The following is a 23,117-nucleotide window of genomic DNA, read 5'->3' as shown; positions in this document are numbered from 1 at the left end:
CTCCTCCATATCTCATCTCCCTCTCCCGTGACTCCTAGTCTGAAGAAGGGTCTCGACCCTAAACGTCACCCATTCCTTCCTTCCAGAGATGCTGCCTGAGTTACTCCAGCATTTTGTGTCTATCTTCGGTATGAACATTGAACTCTCCAATTTTAGCCCCCCCCCCACCGTCGCCCTTTACCCTGTGCTCTATTCCGGTGTGTGCCCCTCATTCTCACTATCCTGCCCCCCCCTTCCACATACCCCCTCCTCCAGCTTTACATTTCACTCCTCCTCTCCTCTGTATCTGACCCCTCTTGTCTCCTCTTCACATCCAGCCTTTGTTACTTACTCAGCCCATCTGCCAATCACCCCCCCTCACCTGTATCCACCTATCACTTGCCCACTCCGTCAGTCTGAAGAAGGTCCCCGACCCGTAACGTCGCCTGGCCATGTCTACGTGGAGTTTGCACGTTCTCTCCGCGTGGGTTTTCTCCGGGTGGTCCGGTTTCCACCCACATCCCAAAGACGTGCGGAGCCCCTCTGTAAATTGCCCCCTAGTGTGCAGGGAGTGGATGAGAACGTGTGGCTGGCAATCAATCAATCAATCAATCAATCAACCAACCAACCAGTCAGTCAGTCAGTCAATCAATCAATCAATCAATCAATCAATCAATCAATCAATCAATCAATCAATCAATCAATCAATCAATCAATCAATCAATCAATCAATCAATCAATCAATCAATCAATCAATCAATCAATCAATCAATCAATCAATCAATCAATCAATCAATCAATCAATCAATCAATCAATCAATCAATCAATCAATCAATCAATCAATCAATCAATCAATCAATCAATCAATCAATCAATCAATCAATCAATCAATCAATCAATCAATCAATCAATCAATCAATCAATCAATCAATCAATCAATCAATCAATCAATCAATCAATCAATCAATCAATCAATCAATCAATCAATCATTCATTCATTCATTCAATCAATCAATCAATCAATCAATCAATCAATCAATCAATCAATCAATCAATCAATCAATCAATCAATCAATCAAGATTGATTGATTGATTGAGGAAAGACCATAATCGTTCATTCCTTGACCCTGAGAAGGTCATGAAGAATGACTGTCTCAAGTTATCGGAGTAGAATTAGGCCATTCGGCCCATCGAGTCTACTCCGCCATTCAATCATGGCTAATCTCTTCCTCCCTAACCCCATTCTCCTGCCTTCTCCCCATAACCCTTGACACCCGTTCTAATCAAGAATTTGTCTATCTCTGCCTTAAACATATCCACTGACGGCCTCCACAGCCCTCTGTGGCAAAGAGTTCAACAGATTCACCACCCTCTGACTAAACAAGTTCCTCCTCACCTCCTTTTTAAAAGAGCGCCCTTTAATTCTGAGGCTGTGCCCTCTGGTCCTAGACTCTCCCACCAGTGGAAACATGAGGAAGGGTCTCGACCCGAAACATGGCCCATTCCTCCTCTCTCCAGAGATGCTGCCTGAGCCACTCCAGCACGTTGCGATATGTTCTCTACATCCACTCTATCCAGGCCTTTCATTATTCTGTTTCAATGAGGTCCTCCCCTCAACCTTCTAAACTCCACGAGTACAGGCCCAGTGCCAACAAACGCTCATCATACGGTACCATTTGGGTTGCAGGTGGGCCGGTGCTGGGTGGAGACAGGGGACATCTCGAAGGATTGAGCGGCCTGAGGGAGGGGGACAATGTTTATCCCCTTCGTGTATAAAAAAAAAGTTGCCCCTCAGGTTCCTATTAAATCTTTCCCCCCCCCCCTCCACTCTCACCTTAAACCTATGCCCTCTGGTGCTTGATTCCTCTACTCTGAGTAAAAGACTCTGTGCATCTACCCGATCTATTCCTCTCGTGATTTTGTACACCTCTATATGATCTCCCCTCATCCTCCTGCGCTCCAAGGAATAGAGTCCCAGTTGGCCCCAACCTCTCCCTGTAGCTCAGGCCCTCGAGTCCGGGCAACATAGAAACATAGAAACATAGAAAATAGGTGCAGGAGTAGGCCATTCGGCCCTTCGAGCATGTACCGCCATTCAATATGATCATGGCTGATCATCCAACTCAGTATCCCGTACCTACCTTCTTTCCATACCCCCTGATCCCTTTAGCCACAAGGGCCACATCTAACTCCCTCTTAAATATAGCCAATGAACTGGCCACAACTACCCTCTGTGGCATGAACTACCTTCATGAGCTTACTGGTTTTCTTATTGGCCCGAGCTGAAAAATAATCGCAGTGAGCAGTCCTGAAGTTTAAGTCACACGGAGAATGGTTGGGGAATAGAATTTATTCTTGAAGTTACGGTAGAGAGAACAATGTTAGCAATGGGTTGTGAGAATGGATAGGTTGTAGATACACAAAACACGTCATGAAATTGGAGATACAAGCAACTGCAGATGGAGATGGGAGTTGCTCCAGCACTTTGTGTCTTTTTTTCATCATTAAATCAGTAAAGGTGCAGGAGAGATTCACCAGGATGTCACCTGGGCTGGCGCGCTTGAGTTACAGGGCTGAGGTTGGACAGGCTGGGACTTTTTTAGTTTAGTTTTTTAGTATTAGATGAGAGATACAGCACGGAAACAGGCCCTTCGGCCCACCGAGTCTGCGCCGACCAGCGATCCCCGCACATTAACACTATCCTACACACACTGGGGGACAATTTACATTTACACCAAGCCAATTAACCTACAAACCTGCACGTCTTTGGAGTGTGGGAGGAAACTGAAGATCTCGGAGAAAACTCACGCAGGTCTCGGGGAGAACGTACAAACTCCATACAGACAGCACCCATAGTCGGGATGGAACCCGGGTCTCCGGCGCTGCATTCGCTGTAAGGCAGCAACTCTACTGCTGCGCCACCGTGCCGCACATTTGGAGTGTAGGAGGCTGAGGGACGACCTCATTGAGGTGTTCAAGATCACGAGGGGCAAGGCTAAAGTGAACGGCCATTGTCTTTTTAGGATTCTAAAACTAGAGGGCACAGGCTGGAGGTGAGAGGGGAGAGGTTTAAGAAGGATCTCAGGGGCAGTTTAGCCAGGTAGAGGTGTGGGGGCTGGAAAGATGGTGTGGGTGTGGGAATGGGTATTAAAATATGTGGCATCTGGATGATTCAGATGATCACGGCAGTCAAAGGTTCTGAGCAACGCATCACTTAGTCGGGGTAGCCAAGTGTACTAGGAGCGTTGATGTACAAAGAAACTTCTAAGGCAGAACAGTGGCGCAGCAGGTAGAGCTGCTGCCTCACGGTGCTGGACACCCGGGTTCGATCCTGACTTTGGGCGCTGTGTGTGTGTGTGTGCGTACGTGCGTGTGTGTGTGTGTATGCGTGCGTGCGCGCGTGTGTGTGTGCGTCTGTGTGTGTGTGCGTGTGTGTGTGTGTGTGTGTGTGCGCGTGTGTGTGTGCGCGTGTATGTGTGTTTGTGTGTGCGTTCGTGCGTGCGTGCGTGCGTGCGTGTGCGTGCGTGCGTGCGTGCGTGCGTGAGTGTGTGTGCGCGTGAGTGCGTGCGTGAGTGTGTGCGTGAGTGCGTGCGTCCGTGTGTGTGTGCGCGTGCGTGCGTGCGTGCGTGCGTGTGTGTGCGCGTGTACGTGTGTGTGTGTGGAACATGAAGTTGCAGCTCCACAGAGCATTGGGATTCTTAAAGGATTGGACAGGCGAGATGAAAGAAACATGTTCCCAATGTTGGGGGAGTCCAGAACCAGGGGCCACAGTTTAAGAATAAGGGGTCGGCCATTTAGGACTGAGATGTGGAAAAACCTTTTCACCCAGAGAGTTGTGAATCTGTGGGATTCTCTGCCACAGAAGGCAGTGGAGGCCAATTCTCTGGATGTTTTCAAGAGAGAGTTGGATTTAGCTCTTAGGGCTAACAGAATCAAGGGATATGGGGAGAAAGCAGGAACGGGGTACTGATTTTGGATGATCAGCCATGATCATATTGAATGGCGGTGCTGGCTTGAAGGGCTGAATGGCCTCCTCCTGCACCTGTTTTCTACGTTTCTATGATCAGGTGACATTTGTTCTGGCCCCACAATACAGGAAGGACAGGGTAGCGATGGAGAGAGTGCAGGAGAGAGTCACCAGGACACTGCCTGGAATGGAGGGCGTTGGTTATGGGGAGAGAGTGGACAGGCTGCGTTTATTCTCACTGGAAGTTGGTGACCGAGCGGCGACTTTACAGAGGTTTATAACATCATGAAGTACAGAGGTGGCGCAGCGGTAGAGTTGCTGCCTTACAGCGAATGCAGCGCCGGAGACACGGGTTCCATCCCGACTACGGGCGCTGTCTGTACGGAGTTTGTACGTTCACCCCGTGACCTGCTTGGGTTTTCTCCGGGTTCTCCGGTTTCCTCCCACACTCCAAAGATGTGCAGGTTTGTAGGTTAATTGGCTTGGTTTAATTGTAAATTGACCCTGGTGGGTGTAGGATAGTGTTAGTGTGCGGGGATCGCTGGTCGGCACGGACTTTGTGGGCCGAAGGGCCTGTTTAGTTTGTATCTCCAAACCAGACTGAATACATCAATACAGTCTTTTCTCACAGGGCAGGGGAATCGGAACTAGGGGGTACACTACAGCGCGGAAACAGGCCCATCGGCCCATCGAGTCCGTGCCGACCAACGATCGCCCCGTACACTAGCACTATCCTACGTACCAAGGATAAAATGTTTACAACTTATCAAAGCCAATTAACCTACGAACCTTCACGTCTTTGGAGTGTGGGAGAAAACCGGAGCGCCCGGAGAAAACCCACGCGGGTCACGGGGAGAACGTGCAAACTCCGTACAGACAGCGCCCGTAGTCAGGATCGAACCCGGGTCTCCGGCGCTGTGAGGCAGCAGCTTTACCTGCTGCACCAACGTGCCGTGCGAGAGCAGGGGTTTAAAGAAAATTGGGTGTTTTTTTTTCAAAGGTGGACTCACAATGCTGGAGTAACTCAGCGGGACAGGCTGCATCTCTGGAGAACATGGATAGGTGACGTTTCACAGAGTGCTGGAGTAACTCAGCGGGTCAGGCAGCATCTCGGGAGAGAAGGAATGGGAGACGTTTCTGGTCGAGATCCTTCCTCCGTTTGAACAAGTGTCTCGACCCGAAACGTCACCCATTCCTTCTCTCCTGAGATGCTGCCTGACCCGCTGAGTTACTCCAGCATTGTGAGTCCACCTTCGATTTAAACCAGCACCTGCAGTTTTCTTTCCTTGGGTCTTGTTTTCACATTGACGGTGGTGTGTGTGTGGAAGGGGAGGTTTGAAGCAGGGAGAGATACAAGGGTTAAAAGACATTTGGACAGGTTCACGGGAAAGTGGAAGGGTTTAGAAGGAAATGGGACAAACGCTGGCAAATGGGACGAGTGGGATGGGGATGACGGTTAGCACGAATGCGATGGGCGGAAGGGCCTGTTGCTGCGGTGTAGGGCTCGATGATCTTCCGTTCACTCGCTGGGCGTTTCGCGGTTCAAGCTGATGAGTAGATGGTGTGGGACGTCTGCAGGAAACAGCACCAGCGAACCTGGCGACGGCACTCCTACACATCACATTCTTTCAGAAACTTGATCAGAGTACTTTGCTTGCATTTCTTCTTCCAGCTGTACCTGCAAAAGTAACCATATAACCATATAACAACTACAGCACGGAAACAGGCCCGTTCGGCCCTTCCAGTCCACGCCGACCATTCTCCCTGACCTAGTCTCATCTACCTGCACTCAGACCATAACCCTCTAATCCCCTCTTATCCATATACCTATCCAATTTACTCTTAAATAATAAAATCGAGCCAGCCTCCACCACTTCCACCGGAAGCCCATTCCATACAGCCACCACCCTCTGAGTAAAGAAGTTCCCCCTCATGTTACCCCTAAACTTTTGTCCCTCAATTCTGAAGCTATGTCCCCTTGTTGGAATCTTCCCCACTCTCAAAGGGAAAAGCCTACCCACGTCAACTCTGTCCGTCCCTCTCAAAATTTTAAAAACCTCTATCAAGTCCCCCCTCAACCTTCTACGCTCCAAAGAATAAAGACCCAACCTGTTCAACCTCTCTCTGTAGCCTAAGTGCTGAAACCCAGGCAACATTCTAGTAAAACAGCTGAACACAGGCCGTAGGACAGGAACAGGCCCTTCGGCCCACAATGTCTGTCCCGTGCATGATGCCAAGACCAGCTCTCCTCTACATGCATGTGTCCCCTTAAACACCGTCCCACCACCATCCAGTGCAGGATTAACGTGGCAGCAAAAGCAGCATTTGCTACGGGCCCCGCACCTTCGAGGCCCCCCCGCTAAACGCTTGGAAACGGCATCCCACCCTGGGGCGCTGTGTTCCGCGCCCCGTTCCACGACCGTCGCGGTTAGAATGTGTTGTCGGCCGGGCTGCACAGACCAATGGAGGCCCCAGCAGGGAAGATGGTGGAACAGCAATGGCAGGTATTCCTGGGAACAATGCAGAAGTTGCAGGATCAATTTATCCCAAAGAGGAGGAAAGATTCTAAGGGGAGTAAGAGGCACCTGTGGCTGACAAGGGAAGTCAAGGACAGCATAAAAATAAAAGGGAAGAAGTATAACATAGCAAAGAAGAGTGGGAAGCCAGAGGATTGGGAATCTTTTAAAGAGCAACAGAAGTTAACTAAAAAGGCAATATGGGGAGAAAAGATGAGGTACGAGGGTAAACTAGCCAATAATATAAAGGAGGATAGTAAAAGCTTTTTTAGGTATGTGAAGAGGAAATAAATAGTCAAGGCAAATGTGGGTCCCTTGAAGACAGAAGCAGGGGAATTTATTATGGGGAACAAGGAAATGGCAGACGAGTTGAACCGGTACTTTGGATCTGTCTTCACTGAGGAAGATACAAACAATCTCCCAGATGTTCTAGGGGCCGGAGAACCTAGGGTGACGGAGGAACTGAAGAAAATCCACATTAGGCAGGAAATGGTGTTGGGTAGACTGATGGGACTGAAGGCTGATAAATCCCCAGGGCCTGATGGTCTGCATCCCAGAGTACTTAAGGAGCTGGCTCTAGAAATTGTGGATGCATTGGTAAACATTTTCCAATGTTCTATAGATTCAGGATCAGTTCCTGTGGATTGGAGGGTAGCTAATGTTATCCCACTTTTTAAGAAAGGAGGGAGAGAGAAAACAGGAAATTATAGACCAGTTAGTCTGACATCAGTGGTGGGGAAGATGCTGGAGTCAATTATAAAAGACGAAATTGCGGAGCATTTGGATAGCAGTAACAGGATCATTCCGAGTCAGCATGGATTTACGAAGGGGAAATCATGCTTGACTAATCTTCTGGAATTCTTTGAGGATGTAACTAGGAAAATTGTCAGGGGAGAGCCGGTGGATGTGGTGTACCTCGACTTTCAGAAAACCTTCGACAAGTTCCCACATAGGAGATTAGTGGGCAAAATTAGAGCACATGGTATTGTGGGTAGGGTACTGACATGGATAGAAAGTTGGTTGACAGACAGAAAGCAAAGAGTGGGGATAAATGGGTCTCTTTCAGAATGGCAGGCAGTAACTAGTGGGGTACCGCAAGGCTCGGTGCTGGGACCGCAGCTATTTACAATATACATTAATGACTTGAATGAAGGGATTAAAAGTACCATTAGCAAATTTGCAGATGATACAAAGCTGGGTGGTAGTGTGAGCTGTGAGGAAGATGCTATGAGGTTGCAGGATGACTTGGACAGGTTGTGTGAGTGAGCGGATGCATGGCAGATGCAGTTTAATGTGGACAAGTGTGAGGTTATCCACTTTGGTGGTAAGAATAGGAAGGCAGATTATTATTTGAATGATGTCAAGTTAGGAAAAGGGGACGTACAACGAGATCTGGGTGTCCTAGTGCATCAGTCACTGAAAGGAAGCATGCAGGTACAGCAGGCAGTGAAGAAAGCCAATGGAATGTTGGCCTTCATAACAAGAGGAGTTGAGTATAGGAGCAAAGAGGTCCTTCTGCAGTTGTACAGGGCCCTAGTGAGACCGCACCTGGAGTACTGTGTGCAGTTTTGGTCTCCAAATTTGAGGAAGGATATTCTTGCTATTGAGGGCGTGCAGCGTAGGTTTACTAGGTTAATTCACGGAATGGCGGGACTGTCATATGTTGAAAGACTGGAGCGACTAGGCTTGTATACACTGGAATTTAGAAGGATGTGAGGGGATCTTATCGAAAAGTATAAGATTATTAAGGGGTTGGACACGTTAGAGGCAGGAAACATGTTCCCAATAGAAACATAGAAACATAGAAAATAGGTGCAGGAGTAGGCCATTCGGCCCTTCGAGCCTGCACCGCCATTCAATATGATCATGGCTGATCATCCAACTCAGTATCCTGTACCTGCCTTCTCTCCATACCCCCTGATCCCTTTAGCCACAAGGGCCACATCTAACTCCCTCTTAAATATAGACAATGAACTGGCCTCAACTACCTTCTGTGGCAGAGAATTCCACAGATTCACCACTCTCTGTGTGAAGAAAAATGTTCTCATCTCGGTCCTAAAAGACTTCCCATTTATCCTTAAACTGTGACCCCTTGTTCTGGACTCCCCCAACATCGGGAACAATCTTCCTGCATCTAGCCTGTCCAACCCCTTAAGAATTTTGTAAGTTTCTATAACATCCCCCCTCAATCTTCTAAATTCCAATGTTGGGGGAGTCCAGAACAAGGGGCCACAGTTTAAGAATAAGGGGTCGGCCATTTAGAACTGAGATGAGGAAAAACTTTTTCAGTCAAAGAATTGTGAATCTGTGGAATTCTCTGCCTCAGAAGGCAGTGGAGGCCAATTCTGTGAATGCATTCAAGAGAGAGCTGGATAGAGCTCTTAAGGATAGCAGAGTCAGGGGGTATGGGGAGAAGGCAGGAACGGGGTACTGATTGAGAATGATCAGCCATGATCACATTGAATGGCGGTGCTGGCTCGAAGGGCCGAATGGCCTCCTCCTGCACCTATTGTCTATTGTCACCACCCAACCGCCCAGTCTCCGGCCCTCTTACTACCCATACCTTCGGCCTCACCCAAACACCTCACTCCTCCAGACCTCTCTGTCCAAGTATTGGCCTTGTCTCCCCACATATCCCGTCACCTATCCACGTTCTCCACAGATGCTGCCTGACCCGCTGAGTTACTCCAGCACTCTGTGAAACGTCACCTATCCATGTTCCCCACAGATGCTGCCTGACCCGCTGAGTTACTCCAGCACTCTGAAACGTCACCTATCCATGTTCTCCAGAGATGCTGCCTGACCCGCTGAGTTACTCCAGCGCTCTCTCGTTTTTTGCAAACCAGCATCTGCAGTTCCTTGTGCCAGCATGGTGGTCAACCACTTCTGCACCATCTGCAAAGCTTCCACATCCTCCCAGCCACCCAGGTACAGCTCCAACGATTAGCAGCGTCTGACTTACCATGCGTTCATCCCTTGAGGCAGAACCACTTTTTTCACACATTCAACGTCATCGGTGATATTTTCATTGATAAAATCTGCAGGAGAAACACAAGGCAGTTGATCGAGGGCGAGATCCAGCACAGAAACAGGCCCTTCGGCCCATCGGGCCCAGGCCGACCATCAATCACCCGTTCGCACCAGTTCTACCTTATCCCACTTTCTCACCCACTGCCCACACACCAGAGGGGCAATTCACAGAGGGGCCGATTAACCTACAAACCCGCACGGGCAGGTCTTTGGGAAGTTGGCGGGGAAACCGGAGCACCCGGAGGAAACCCACGTGGTCACAAGTTCAAAGGAAATGGGAGTAGAATTAGGCCATTCAGCCCATCAAGTCTACTCCGCCATTCAATCATGGCTGATCTATCTCTCCCTCCCAACCCTATTCTCCTGCCTTCTCCCCACAACCCCTGACACCCGCACTCATCAAGAAGCTATCGACCTCTGCCTTCTCCGGGTCTCTGGCGCTGTGAGGCAGCAGCTCTACCCGCTGCACCACCGTGCCAGCAGTTAATGAACTTGATGCTCTCGGGTGAAGTCTGCCAGAGACCCGGGTTCAATCCCGACTATACCGGTGCTGTCTGTACAGAGTTTGTACGTTCTCCCCGTGACCTGCGTGGGTTTTCTCCGGGTGCTCCAGGTTTCCTTCCACACTCCAAAGACGTGCAGGTTTGTAGGTTAATTGGCTCTTTAGTTTAGTTTAGTTTAGAGATACAGCGCGGAAACAGGCCCTTCGGCCCACCGGGACCGTGCCGACCAGCGATCCCCGCACACTAACACTATCCTACACCCACTAGGGACTTTTTTAAAAACATTTACCCAGCCAATTAACCTACAAACCTGCACGTCTTTGGAGTGTGGGAGGAAACCGAAGATCTGGGAGAAAACCCACACAGGTCACGGGGAGAACGTACAAACTCCGTACAGACGGCGCCCGTAGTCGTGATGGTACCCGACTCTACCGCTGCGCCACCGTGATGCCGTAAATTTTAAATTTTATATCGGTAAATTTTAAATTGTCCCTAGTGCGTGTAGGATCGGTGGTTGGCGCGGACCCGGTGGGCCGAATGGCCTCTTTCCGCGCTAAACTGAACTGAACTAAACTAAAAAGGCGTGAGGATCTGGGTCATAGAAACATAGAAACATAGAAACATAGAAAATAGGTGCAGGAGGAGGCCATTCGGCCCTTCGAGCCAGCACCGCCATTCACTGTGATCATGGCTGATTGTCCACAATCAGTACCGTGTTCCTGCCTTCTCCCCGTATCCCTTGGTTCCGTTAGCACTAAGGGCTGAATCTAACTCTCTGTTAAAAGCATCTCACCCTGGCAGTTTCTGCCGCACGTGTCCTCCGTGTTCCTCCTCTTCGGCGTCTGCCCGTCCCGGCACCAGCGGGCGCTGCTGATCTGGAAGATTCCGTAGTCGGAGGACACCGTCTTGCCGCCGCGCCGGTTTCGGCCGACCACCCTGGTGTTGTATCCACTCTCGTGTTCCACCAGGCAGACCCCTACAGCGAGAACAAACTCCATCACCACCGAGCACACCGAGCCGCGGAGTTAACCCAGCACTCTGTGAAACGTCATCTACCTACGTTCTCCACAGATGCTGCCTGACCCGCTGAGTTACTCCAGCACTCTGTGAAACTTCACCTACCCATGTTCTCCCAAGGCTCATCGATGCGCGAGGGCAACGAAGGCTATCCCGTCTGGTCCGAACCGACAGAAGGTCGACTGTGGCACAAGTCGTAGAGAATTTTAATGGTGGTGACGGGAGGAATGTGTCACAATACACAGTGCATCGCACCCTGCTGCGTATGGGGCTGCACACGGAGGACCAACAGCATATTAGGCAGGTGGTCACAATGTTTTGGCTGCTCAGTGTAAATACAATCAGGGCAAACTCAAGTACAATAGGTGGAGCAAAGGGGAAGATACAGAGTGCAGAATATGGACCTCAGCATCGTAGCGCATCAGTTCCACAGACAAAGTCCAATGTCCGCAACAGGGCAGAGGTGAATCGGACAGTACCCTGCCTTATGGAAGGGCCGTTCAGAAGCCGGATAACAGAGGGGAAGAAGCTTACCAAGCCAACACTCGCACCCACACATCCGCCATCTTACTTCACACTCAGGTGCCTCGTTATCACCTTCCCCTCATCTAACAGCAAATCATTCTACATCCCCTTGAGCAGCATCTGCTTTGATCTGTCATTTTCACACCTTACCCTTCCATATCTCTAGACTGCCTCGCCCCTGATTCTCGGTCTGAAGAAGGGTCTCGACCCGAAACGTCACCCATTCCCTCTCTCCAGAGATGCTGACTGACCCTCTGAGTTACTCCAGCACTCTGTGAAACGTCACCTATCCATGTTCTCCACAGATGCTGCCTGACCCGCTGAGTTACTCTAGCACTCTGTGAAACGTCACCTATCCATGTTCTCCACAGATGCTGCCTGACCCGCTGAGTTACTCCAGCACTGTGTGTCTGTCTTTGTGTGGTCATTATTGTCAGGTGTACTGAGGTAGAGAGGAAAGCTGTCCGTTGTCAAAACAGATCGGATAATACTACACATGGACACAACCATGTCAAACTCAAGTACGATAGGTCGAGCGAGTGGGAAGATACCCAGTGTGGGGAGGAACTGCAGGTGCTGGTTTACACCGAAGATAGACACAAAATGCTGGAGTAACTCAGCGGGACGGGCAGCATCTCTGGCGGTGCAGTGCTGGCTCGAAGGGCCGAATGGCCTCCTCCTGCACCTATTGTCTATTGTCTATTGACCCTTCAGCGGCAGTAGACGAGGGCATTCGATTCAATTTGAGATACCAGCTATCAAGACAGATGTGTTAAGCAATTAATTCTTCCCTCGCACAATTAGATCATGGAATAGTCTTCACCCTACTGCAGTCGCTCAACCAGACGCATCTACATTTAAGGCAGATCTTCTCCAAGGAGCCCTTCTTGTTTAAGTCCACACTCCGCCACCTCCAGTTTAAATTCCATTTGGAATATTTTGGAGGACCAAGAAACCAAGAACCGAGCACCAGGAGAAGGAATGGGTCACGTTTCGGGTCGAGACCCTTCTTCAGACTGATCCAGATACAGTGCGCGGGCGTTCATAAGTTTCATAAGTGATAGGAGCAGAATTAGGCCATTCGGCCCATCAAGTCTACTCGGCGGTTCAATCATGGCTGGTCTATCTCTCCCTCCTATCCCCCATTCTCCTCCCCGTAACCCCCCGACACCCACAGTGGAACTCACAGTTTGCCAGGCTGTAGCCCCGGTAGCCGTCCAGTCCGTGCCTGAGTAGAAGCTGGGCCAGCTCGCACTTCTCAAAGATGTACGGAGCGGCAACAAAGACCAGGGCACTGAGGAGAATGAAGGTCTTCATGGTGTCCGTGCCTGAACCAGCTCTAACCTCACACTGAGCTCCCTCTCCACTCTCGTCCCTCTGAGATCTCTGGCCGCTCACACCCACTGACCTCCGTCCTTATCGCACCGGAAAACAAGACTCGATTGATAAGGCACTGACCTCCGAATGTTGCCTGCAAGTTGCTTCCGACTCATCGAGAAAAGGAGGTTCCAGGAAAGGGCGATGTTTCTGTTTGGCAACAATGACCAATCAGTAGCGTCGCCAACTGTCCCGTATTAGCCGGGACATCCCGTATTTTGGGCTAAGTTGGTTTGTCCCGTACGGGACCACCCTTCTCCCGTATTAGGCCTGGGGGGCGCTGTAGGCCCAGACACTGTAGGCCTGGACACTGTAGACCCGGACAGTGTAGGCCCGGACAGTGTAGGCCCGGACACTGTAGGCCCGGACAGTGTAGGCCCGGACAGTGCATGCCCGGACACTGTAGGCCCAGACACTGTAGGCCCGGACAGTGTAGGCCCGGACACTGTAGGCCCGGACACTGTAGACCCGGACAGTGTAGGCCCGGACAGTGTAGGCCCGGACACTGTAGGCCCGGACAGTGTAGGCCCGGACAGTGCATGCCCGGACACTGTAGGCCCAGACACTGTAGGCCCGGACAGTGTAGGCCCGGACACTGTAGGCCCGGACACTGTAGGCCCGGACACTGTAGGCCTGGACAGTGTAGGCCCGGACACTAAGCCCGGACACTGTAGGCCCGGACACTGTAGGCCCGGACACTGTAGGCCCGGACACTGTAGGCCCGGACACTGTAGGCCCGGACACTGTAGGCCTGGACACTGTAGGCTAACGGAGTGTGTTCGCCTAATGGAGGTTGCCTAGCAACCCGCCACCCAGCCCGGGCGGCCGCCATTGGTGAAGCGGGAGCACGTGGCCGCTGGCTGGGTGAGGTCACGCGGGGCGGTGACGTCACCTTGTCCCGTATTTGGGAGTGAGATAGTTGGCAACCCTCACCTATCAGGGACATCTGCCTGTTACTGAAATCAATCTTTAATTGTCCTCTCCTCCCCTCCTCCGTATCTGACGCTCGCTTGTCCCCTTTACACCCCCACCCTCTGTCACTTACACCACCCATTTAACAATCACCCCCCTCACCAATATCCACCTATCACTCACCAACCTTTGTTCCAACCCCACCTCTCTTCCAGCTTTCTCCACTTTAGTTAATAGTCCAGTCCAGCTTAGTTTAGTTTAGTAATGTCATGTGTACCGAGGTACAGAGAAAAGTTTTTTCATTGCGTGCTATCCAGTTAGTGGAAAGACTGTGCATGATTACAATCGAGCCGTCCACAGTGTGCAGATCCAGGATAAAGGGAATAACGTTTAGTGCAAGATAAAGTCCAGTAAAGTCTGATTAATGATAGTCCCAGGGTCTCCAATGAGGTAGGTGGGAGGTCAGGACCACTCTCTGGTTGGTGAGAGGATGGTTCAGTTGCCTGTCCATTTTTTTCCGCTGATGCTGCCTGACTCGCTGAGTTCTTCCAGCACGTTTGTGATTTATTGCACATCACTCTGTCAAGTCCTGCAAATGTTAAAACTGTCACCAGACGACTCTCTCATTTAACCTCACATCCAAATCTACGCCACGTGCTCCTGGCCCGGGCAGCCGCCATTGGTGGAGTGGGGAGCACGTGGCCGCTGGCTGGGTGAGGTCACGTGGGGCGCGGGGCGGTGACGTCACCCTTTGGTGTCTCTGCCTCAGAAGGCAGTGGAGGCCAATCCTCTGGATGCATTCAAGAGAGAGCTAGATAGAGCTCTTAAGGATAGTGGAGTCAGGGGGTATGGGGAGAAGGCAGGAACGGGGTACTGATTGAGAATGATCAGCCATGATCACATTGAATGGCGGTGCTGGCTCGAAGGGCCGAATGGCCTCCTCCTGCACCTATTGTCTATTGTCTTTGTCCCGTGTTTGGGAGTGAGGAGGAAGTTGGCAACCCTACTAACACGGGACAAGGGCGGTCCCGTACGGGACAAACTAATTTAGCCCGAAACATGGGATGTCCCGGCTAATACGGGACAGTTGGCGATGCTAGATGTGAGGCAGTGGGTCTCGTCGCTGCACCAACGTGACAATAGACAATAGGTGCAGGAGGAGGCCATTCGGCCCTTCGAGCCTGTACGCACCGCCATTCAATGTGATCACGGCTGATCATTCTCAATCAGTACCCCGTTCCTGCCTTCTCCCCATACCCCCTGACTCCGCTATCCTTAAGAGCTCTATCTAGCTCTCTCTTGAATGCATTCAGAGAATTGGCCTCCACTGCCTTCTGAGGCAGAGAATTAATTTCACAGATTCACAACTCTCTGACTGAAAAAGTTTTTCCTCATCTCCGTTCTAAATGGCCTACCCCTTATTCTTAAACTGTGGCCCCTTGTTCTGGACTCCCCCAACATTGGGAACATGTTTCCTGCCTCTAACGTGTCCAACCCCTTAATAATCTTATATGTTTCGATAAGATCTCCTCTCATCCTTCTAAATTCCAGTTTATACAAGCCTAGTCGCTCCAGTCTTTCAACATATGACAGTCCCGCCATCCCAGGAATTAACCTGGTAAACCTACGCTGCACGCCCTCAATGTGCAGACGTACCTGAGGAGCGCTGGTTTAGCTTGAGGCTGCGTTGTCCAGTTGCAGGCTACAGTGGGGGGGAGCAGTGACCTTCAACAATCTCCAGGCCTCCTGTCACTCCCCTCCCGTTCCAATAACTCCACACAGTAACAGTTCTGTGAACAGCAGTCCTCGACCTTGAGGATAACGGCAGCTGAAACTCTGAGAAACTGTTGCGTTTTTTGGTGTCTCAGCATTAAATGTTCCTGCGCTGGGAAGCGTGTTGTTGAGCTGGAAAGACGGCACAGAAGTTTACAAGGAGCTTGAGATTTTTAGTTTAGTTTAGTTTCGAGATACAGCGCAGAAACAGGGCCCTTCGGCCCACCGGGTCCGCGCCGACCAGCGATCCCCGCTCACTAACACTATCCTACACACACACTAGGGACAGGTTTTACATTTGCCCAGCCAATTAACCTACAAACCTGCACGTCTTTGGAGTGTGGGAGGAAACCGGAGATCTCGGAGAAAACCCTCGCAGGTCACGGGGAGAACGTACAAACTCCGTACAGACGGCGCCCGTAGTCGGGATGGAACCCGGTCTCCGGCGCTGCATTCGCTGTAAGGCGGCAACTCTACCGCCGCGCCACCGAGCCACCGAGCCACACAAATCTCCAAAAGATTCTCATTCTGGAGCAAGGAGAGTCAAGGAGAGGGCAGATTGGACTACACTTCAGTTTGGGAAGGAACTGCAGATGCTGGTTTAAACTAAAGATAGACACAAAAAGCTGGAGTAACTCAGCGGGACAGGCAGCATCTCTGGATAGTGTCGGGTCGAGACCCTGCCTCAGGCAGCCGAGTTTAGTTTAGTCTAGAGTTTAGCTTATTATCGTATGTTCACGTGCACCGAGGTGCAGTGAAAAGGTTTTTTGTTGCGTGCTAACCAGTCAGCGGAAAGACTGTGCATGATTACAATCGAGCCGTCCACAGTATACAGATACAGGATAAAGGGAATAACGTTCAGTGCAAGGTAAAGTCCAGTAAGCCTGATTAAAGATAGTCCAAGGGTCTCCAGTGAGGTAGATGGGAGGTCAGGACCGCTCTCTAGTTGGTAAGAGGACGGTTCACTTGCCTGACAACAGCTGGGAAGAAACTGTCCCTGAATCTGGAGGTGTGCGTTTCCACACTTTGGTACCTCTTGCCTGATGGGAGAGGGGAGAAGAGGGAGTGGCCGGGGTGAGATTGGTCCTTGATGATGCTGCTGGCCTTGCCGAGGCAGCGTGAGGTGAAGATGGAGTCAGTGGAAGGGAGGTTGGTTTGTGTGTGCGATAGACTGGGCTGCTGGCCTTGCCGAGGCAGCGTGAGGTGTAGATGGAGTCGGTGGAAGGGAGGTTAGTTTGTGTGTGCGATGGTCTGGGCTGCTGGCCTTGCCGAGGCAGCGCGTGCAACAAGATAAGTTGAATTAATTACTTCTTAATTTAGTTCAGTTTACCTTTAGTTTAGGGACACAGCGAGGAAACAGACCCATTGGCCCATCGAGTCTGCGAGACCATTGGTGACCCATACAGAAGCCAATTAACCTACAAACCTGCACGTCTTTGGAGTGTGGGACGAAACTGGAGCACCCGGAGAAAACCCACGCAGGTCACAGGGAGAACGTACAAACTCCGTACGGACAGCACCCGTAGTCAGGATGGAACCCGGGTCTCTGGCGCTGTGAGGCAGCAACTCTACCGCTGCGCCGCCGTGCTAAGAGATCATGGGGTCAAAGTCCATAACTCACTGAAAGTGGCCACACGTGTAGATGGAGCAGTAATTAAAGCTTACAGTACACTTGCCTTCATTGGTCAGGGCATTGAGAAAGAGTCAGGATGTCATGTTGCAGCTTTATAGAAGTCATAGAGTCACAGAGTGACACAGTGTGGAAACATGCCCTTCATAGAGTCACAGAGTGATACAGTGTGGAAACAGGCCCTTCGGCCCAACTTGCCCACACCGCCCAACCTGTCCCAGCTACACTAGTCCCACCTACCCGCGCTTGGTCCATATCCCTCCAAAGCTGTCCTATCCATGTACCTGTCTAACTGTTTCTTGAATGTTGGGATAGTCCCAGCCTCAACTACCTCCTCTGGCAGCTCGTACCATACACCCACCACCCTCTGTGTGAAAAAGTTACCCCTCAGGTTTCTATTAAATCTTTTCCCCTTCACCTTGAATCTATGTCCTCTGGTCCTCGATTCCCCACCTCTGGGCAAGAGACTCTGTGCATCTACCCAATCTATTCCTCTCATGATTTTGTACACCTCTATAAGATCTCCCCTCATCCTCCTGCGCTCCTGGGAATAGAGACCCAGCCTGCTCAACCTCTCCCTGTAGCTCACACCCTCTAGTCCTGGCAACATCCTCGTAAATGTTCTCTGTACTCTTTCCAGCTTGACAACATCTTTCCTATAACACGGTGCCCAGAACCGAACACAATATCCTAAATGCGGCCTCACCAACGTCTTATACAACTGCAACATGACCTCCCAACTTCAATAATCAATATTCTGGCTGATGAAGGCCAATGTGCCAAAAGCCTTTTTGACCACCTTATTTACCTGCGACTCGACCTTCAGGGAACCATGCACCTGTACTCCTAGATCCCTCTGCTCTACATCACTACCCAGAGGCCTACAATTTACTGTGTTGTGACTAGGGTTGCCAACTATCTCACTCCTAAATAAGGGACAAAAGTTGATGGCACCACCCGCGCCTCACGTGACCTCACCCAGCCAGCGGCCACGTGCTCCCGCTCCACCAATGGTGGCCACCCGGGCCGGGAGGCGGGTTGCTACGCAATCTCCGTTAGGCGAACACACTTGGCCCCGCTCCCCGAACTCACTCCGTTAGCCCACACTGACCGGGCCTACAGTGTCCGTGCCTACAGTGTCCGGGCCTACAGTGTCCGTGCCTACAGTGTCCGGGCCTACAGTGTCCAGGCCTACAGTGTCCGGGCCTACAGTGTCCGGGCCTACAGTGTCCGGGCCTACAGTGTCCGGGCCTACAGTGTCCGGGCCTACAGTGTCCGGGCCTACAGTGTCCAGGTCTACAGTGTCCAGGTCTACAGTGTCCGGGTCTACAGTGTCCGGGCCTACAGTGCCCCACGGGCCTAATACGGGACAAGCGAGGTCCCGTACGGAACAAGCAAAGTTTGCCCAAAGTACGGGATGTCCCGACTAATACGGGACAGATGGCAACTCTAGTTATGACTTTGGCTAGGTTGCATGTGGAGTATAGCATGCAGTTCTGGTCACATCACAGGAAGGATGTGGAGACTTTGGAGAGAGTGTGGAGGAGGTTTACCAAATTGATTAGAGACACAAAGTGCTGGAGTAATTCAGCAGCTCAGGCAGCATCCCTGGAGAACGTGGGTAGGTGACATTACACTTGGGTCAGGACACTTGTTCACAATCTTGGAGTTATCAGAATGTTGATGGGGCTCGACTCAAAAAGTCGCCCATTCCTTTTCTCCCGAGATGCTGCCTGACCCGCTGAGTTACTCCAGCACTCTGTGAAACGTCACCTATCCATGTTCTCCACAGATGCTGCCTGACCCGCTGAGTTACTCCAGCACTCTGTGAAACGTCACCTATCCATGTTCTCCACAGATGCTGCCTGACCCGCTGAGTTACTCTAGCACTCTGTGAAACGTCACCTATCCATGTTCTCCACAGATGCTGCCTGACCCGCTGAGTTACTCCAGCACTCTGTGTCTATCTGGTTTACCAGGATGTTGCCTGGATAAGACAGCTTGGGATTGTTTTATCCGGAACGCCAGAAGGGGGGAGACCTGATAGAAGTATATAAAATAATGAGAGGCGTTGTGTATTCTCAATGCATCTTGTGTTTGCAGACCTGTTATGCTGCTGTTCCTTTGACACTTCAGAATTAAAGGACGTTCTTTTAGGAAGGAGATGAGGAGGAATTTCTTTAGTCAGAGGGTGGTGAATCTGTGGGATTCTTTGCCACAGACGGCTGTGGAGGCCACAAGTCAGTGGATATCGTTAAGGCAGAGACAGATAGATTCTTGATCAGTGCGGGTGTCAGGGGTTATGGGGAGAAGGCAGGAGAATGGGGTTAGGAGGGAGAGATAGATCAGCTGTGATTGAATTGCGGAGTGGACTTGATGGGCCGATTGGCCCAAATCTACTATTCCGTATGACCTTATGACTCTTCCATGGCAATGAAACACCCAAGACCCAACGTTTTCTGAGTTTATTTATTAATTCACATCAAATCGAATGTTAAACAATCTGAAAAAAACCCTGATTGTACAACAGTTTAAACAGCAGCTATAAACACATTGCAGTTGGTTATTTTTAAATTTGTTTTATAATAAAGTAGAGGAGGATGTGAGTTTAAGGGTTAATGTGTACGTGACAGAATGTATGTTTCGCCTGGTGAGCCTGCTTTACTGAGAATTGCTGGCTAAAGAATAACAGGTGGTTTTGCAGAACTGTAGAGGGTGTTGTGACTGAAGGAGAAAAACCTCCATCGCCAAGTAGTGCTGCACAGAACAACAATAGGCAATAGACAATAGGTGCAGGAGGAGGCCATTCGGCCCTTCGAGCCAGCACCACCATTCAATGTGATCATGGCTGATCATTCTCAATCAGTACCCCGTTCCTGCCTTCTCCCCATACCCCCTGACTCCGCTATCCTTAAGAGCTCTATCTAGCTCTCTCTTGAATGCATTCAGAGAATTGGCCTCCACTGCCTTCTGAGGCAGAGAATTCCACAGATTCACAACTCTCTGACTGAAAAAGTTTTTCCTCATCTCAGTTCTAAATGCCCTACCCCTTATTCTTAAACTGTGGCCCCTTGTTCTGGACTCCCCCAACATTGGGAACATGTTTCCTGCCTCTCACGTGTCCAACCCCTTAATAATCTTATATGTTGCGATAAGATCTGCTCTCATCCTTCTAAATTCCAGTGTATACAAGCCTAGTCGCTCCAGTCTTTCAACATATGACAGTCCCGCCATTCCGGGAATTAACCTAGTAAACCTACGCTGCACGCCCTCAATAGCAAGAATATCCTTCCCAAATTTGGAGACCAAAACTGCACACAGTACTCCAGGTGCGGTCTCACTTGGGCCCTGTACAACTGCAGAAGGACCTCTTTGCTCCTATACTCAACTCCTCTTGTTCCAGACGATAAGAATGTGCTGATTGTGTGATTGTCTGGACCCTGGCTACTCGTGTGTAAATATAGTGCCGTGCACAGAATAATGGAGTGGGACCGCCGTGAGGAGCTGGCGCTTACGTGACCGTACTCGCAGTGACGTTCCCACTAGTGTAATAAAGTTACTATCAGTGTCTGATGGTGTTTGTTATTTCAGAGCACACGCGCACGGGCTTTAACATTACAAAAGAAAATCAAGCTAACGAGCAAAGAAAAGACAGCAGTACTGTGTAATGGTTCCCAAGGTAACCTCCTTGCCCCGTCTCTGACGGTCTCGGGGCCTGAGAGGGCAATTTAGGTTGAGGGGAGACCTGATGGAAGTGTATAAAAATCTTTAGGGCCACAGATAGGGTTGACAGTCAGAAGCTTTTTCTCAGGGTGGAAATGTCCAACACATTTGTTGAGCACAGCTTGAAGGTAGTGTTGCCAGACATCCTGTATATAGGGCTAAATTTGTTTGTCCCGTACGGGACCACCCTTGTCCTGTATTAGGCCTGGGGGGCGCTGTAGGCCCGGACAGTGTAGGCCCGGACGCTGTAGACCTGGACACTGTAGGCCCGGACACTGTAGGCCCGGACACAGTAGGGCCGGACAGTGTAGGCCCGGACACTGTAGGCCCGGACAGTGTAGGCCCGGACACTGTAGGCCTGGACACAGTACGTCCGGACATTGTAGGCCCGGACAGTGTAGGCCCGGACACTGTAGGCCTGGACACAGTACGCCCGGACACTGTAGGCCCGGACAGTATAGGCACAGACACTGTAGGCCCAGACATTGTAGGCCCGGACACTGTAGGCCCGGGGGGCCACTGTAGGCCCGGTCAGTGCAGGCGAATGGAGTGTGTTCGGGGAGCGGGGCCGAGTGCGTTCGCCTAACGGAGGTTGTGTGGCAACCCGCCTCCTGGTCCGGGTGGCCGCCGTTGGTGGAGCGGGAGCACGTGGCCGCTGGCTGGGTGAGGTGACGTCACCTTTTGTCCCTTATTTGGGAGTTAGAAAGTTGGCAACCCCTACTTGAAGGTAAGAGGGGCAAAGTTTAAAGGAGATGTGGGGGGGCGAGTGTTTTACACAGAGGGGGGTGGGGGCCTGGAACGCACTGCCAGGGGTGGGGGTGGAGGCAGATACGATAGTGGTGTTAAAGAGGCATGTGGACAGGGACATGGATCTGCAAGGAATGGAGGGATGTGGATCACGTGCGGGCAGATAAGAGTTGGTCTTGGCATCATGTTCAGCACAGGCACGGTGGACTGAAGGGCCTGTTCCTGCACTGTAGTGTTCCATGTTCTATGTTTTATGTCTCTGGAACTCATGTACTACAACGCTGAGAACTACACCGATCGGCCAAAACATTATGACCGCTGACAGGCGAAGTGAATAACACTGATTATCTCGTTACAATGGCACCTGTCAAGGGGTGGGATATATTAGGCAGCAAGTGAACAGTCGGTTCTTGAAGTTGACGCATTGGATGCGGGAGAAATGGGCAGGAGTGAAGACCTGAGCCACTTTGACAAGGGCCAAATTGTTATGGCCAGACGACTGGGTCAGAGCATCTCTGAAACGGCAAGGCTTGTGGGGAGCTGCTGAAGGATCTGCTGCTAAAGTTTGGTGCCAGATACCACAGGACACCTTCAGGGGTCTTGTAGAGTCTGCTCCTCGGCGGGTCGGCGCTGTTTTGGCGGCACACGGAGGACCAACAGCATATTAGGCAGGTGGTCATAATGTTTTGGCTCATCGGTGTAGATTCTGCACTCTGTATCTTCCCCTTTGCTCTACCTGTTGTGCTTGAGTTTGACCTGGTTGTATTTCTGTGTAGTATTGTCTGATCTGTTTGGACAGCACAGAAAACAAAGCTTTTCACTGTACCTCGCTGCACATAGCAATAATAACCTTACACCTAAACCTACGCCATGGATCCTGTTACCACTCTCCCACCAACCCACCGCCCAAGAAGGGCAGCACGGTGGCACAGCAGTAGAGTTGCTGCCTCACAGCACCCGAGAGGCACGGGTTCGATCCTGACCTTTTTTTTTTTTTTTTTTTTTAATATATAAAAGTTTTATTCCAAAGAAAAACATACAAACATACTAAGCAAAATGTGATCAAACAAAAGCCGCCTGTATCGGCAGTTTACAAATTAAACAATTATCACATTAAAATCCCGCCATCTCTGTCAACAATACATTCAACCCCCCGCGGCGACCAGCGTTCACGGAAGGCCTCCAGAGTCCCGGTGGACACCGCGTGTGCGTGTTCCCTCTCCAGGGACACGCGGGCACGGACGTAAGCCCGGAACAGGGGTAGGCAGCCGACTTCTGTGAGGCCGTCGACTGCCCGCTGCCTGGACCCGCGGATGGCCATCTTGGCCAGGCCCAGGAGCAGACCGACAGGGAGACCCCCTCCTCCCTCCTGACCCTCTGTACCGGGTGCCCAAAAATTAAAAGCGTTGGGCTAAAA

General features: G+C 50.9%; 2 protein-coding genes across 2 annotated transcripts in view; one reads left to right on the top strand and one right to left on the bottom strand.

The window, feature by feature from the left end:
• Positions 1-5,558: 5,558 nt before the first annotated feature.
• LOC144598615 (lysozyme C-1-like) lies at positions 5,559-12,855 on the bottom strand. The gene is made up of 4 exons (XM_078408822.1): positions 12,726-12,855; positions 10,790-10,972; positions 9,426-9,501; positions 5,559-5,625 (listed from the first exon to the last, which is right to left on the bottom strand). The coding sequence occupies exons 1-4, from the start codon at positions 12,853-12,855 to the stop codon at positions 5,559-5,561; spliced, it is 456 nt and encodes a 151-aa protein (XP_078264948.1).
• Positions 10,120-23,117, top strand: part of LOC144598614 (lipase member H-like) — a 64,398-nt gene continuing 51,400 nt past the window's right edge. The window contains exon 1 of the mRNA XM_078408821.1: positions 10,120-10,135. The gene's annotated coding sequence lies outside the window, so the exon portion shown is untranslated. The remainder of the gene's footprint in view (positions 10,136-23,117) is intronic.

The sequence above is a fragment of the Rhinoraja longicauda genome, chromosome 12, assembly GCF_053455715.1.
Source record: "Rhinoraja longicauda isolate Sanriku21f chromosome 12, sRhiLon1.1, whole genome shotgun sequence".
NCBI lineage: Eukaryota > Metazoa > Chordata > Chondrichthyes > Rajiformes > Arhynchobatidae > Rhinoraja > Rhinoraja longicauda.
This window is presented reverse-complemented; position numbering and strand designations above follow the sequence as displayed.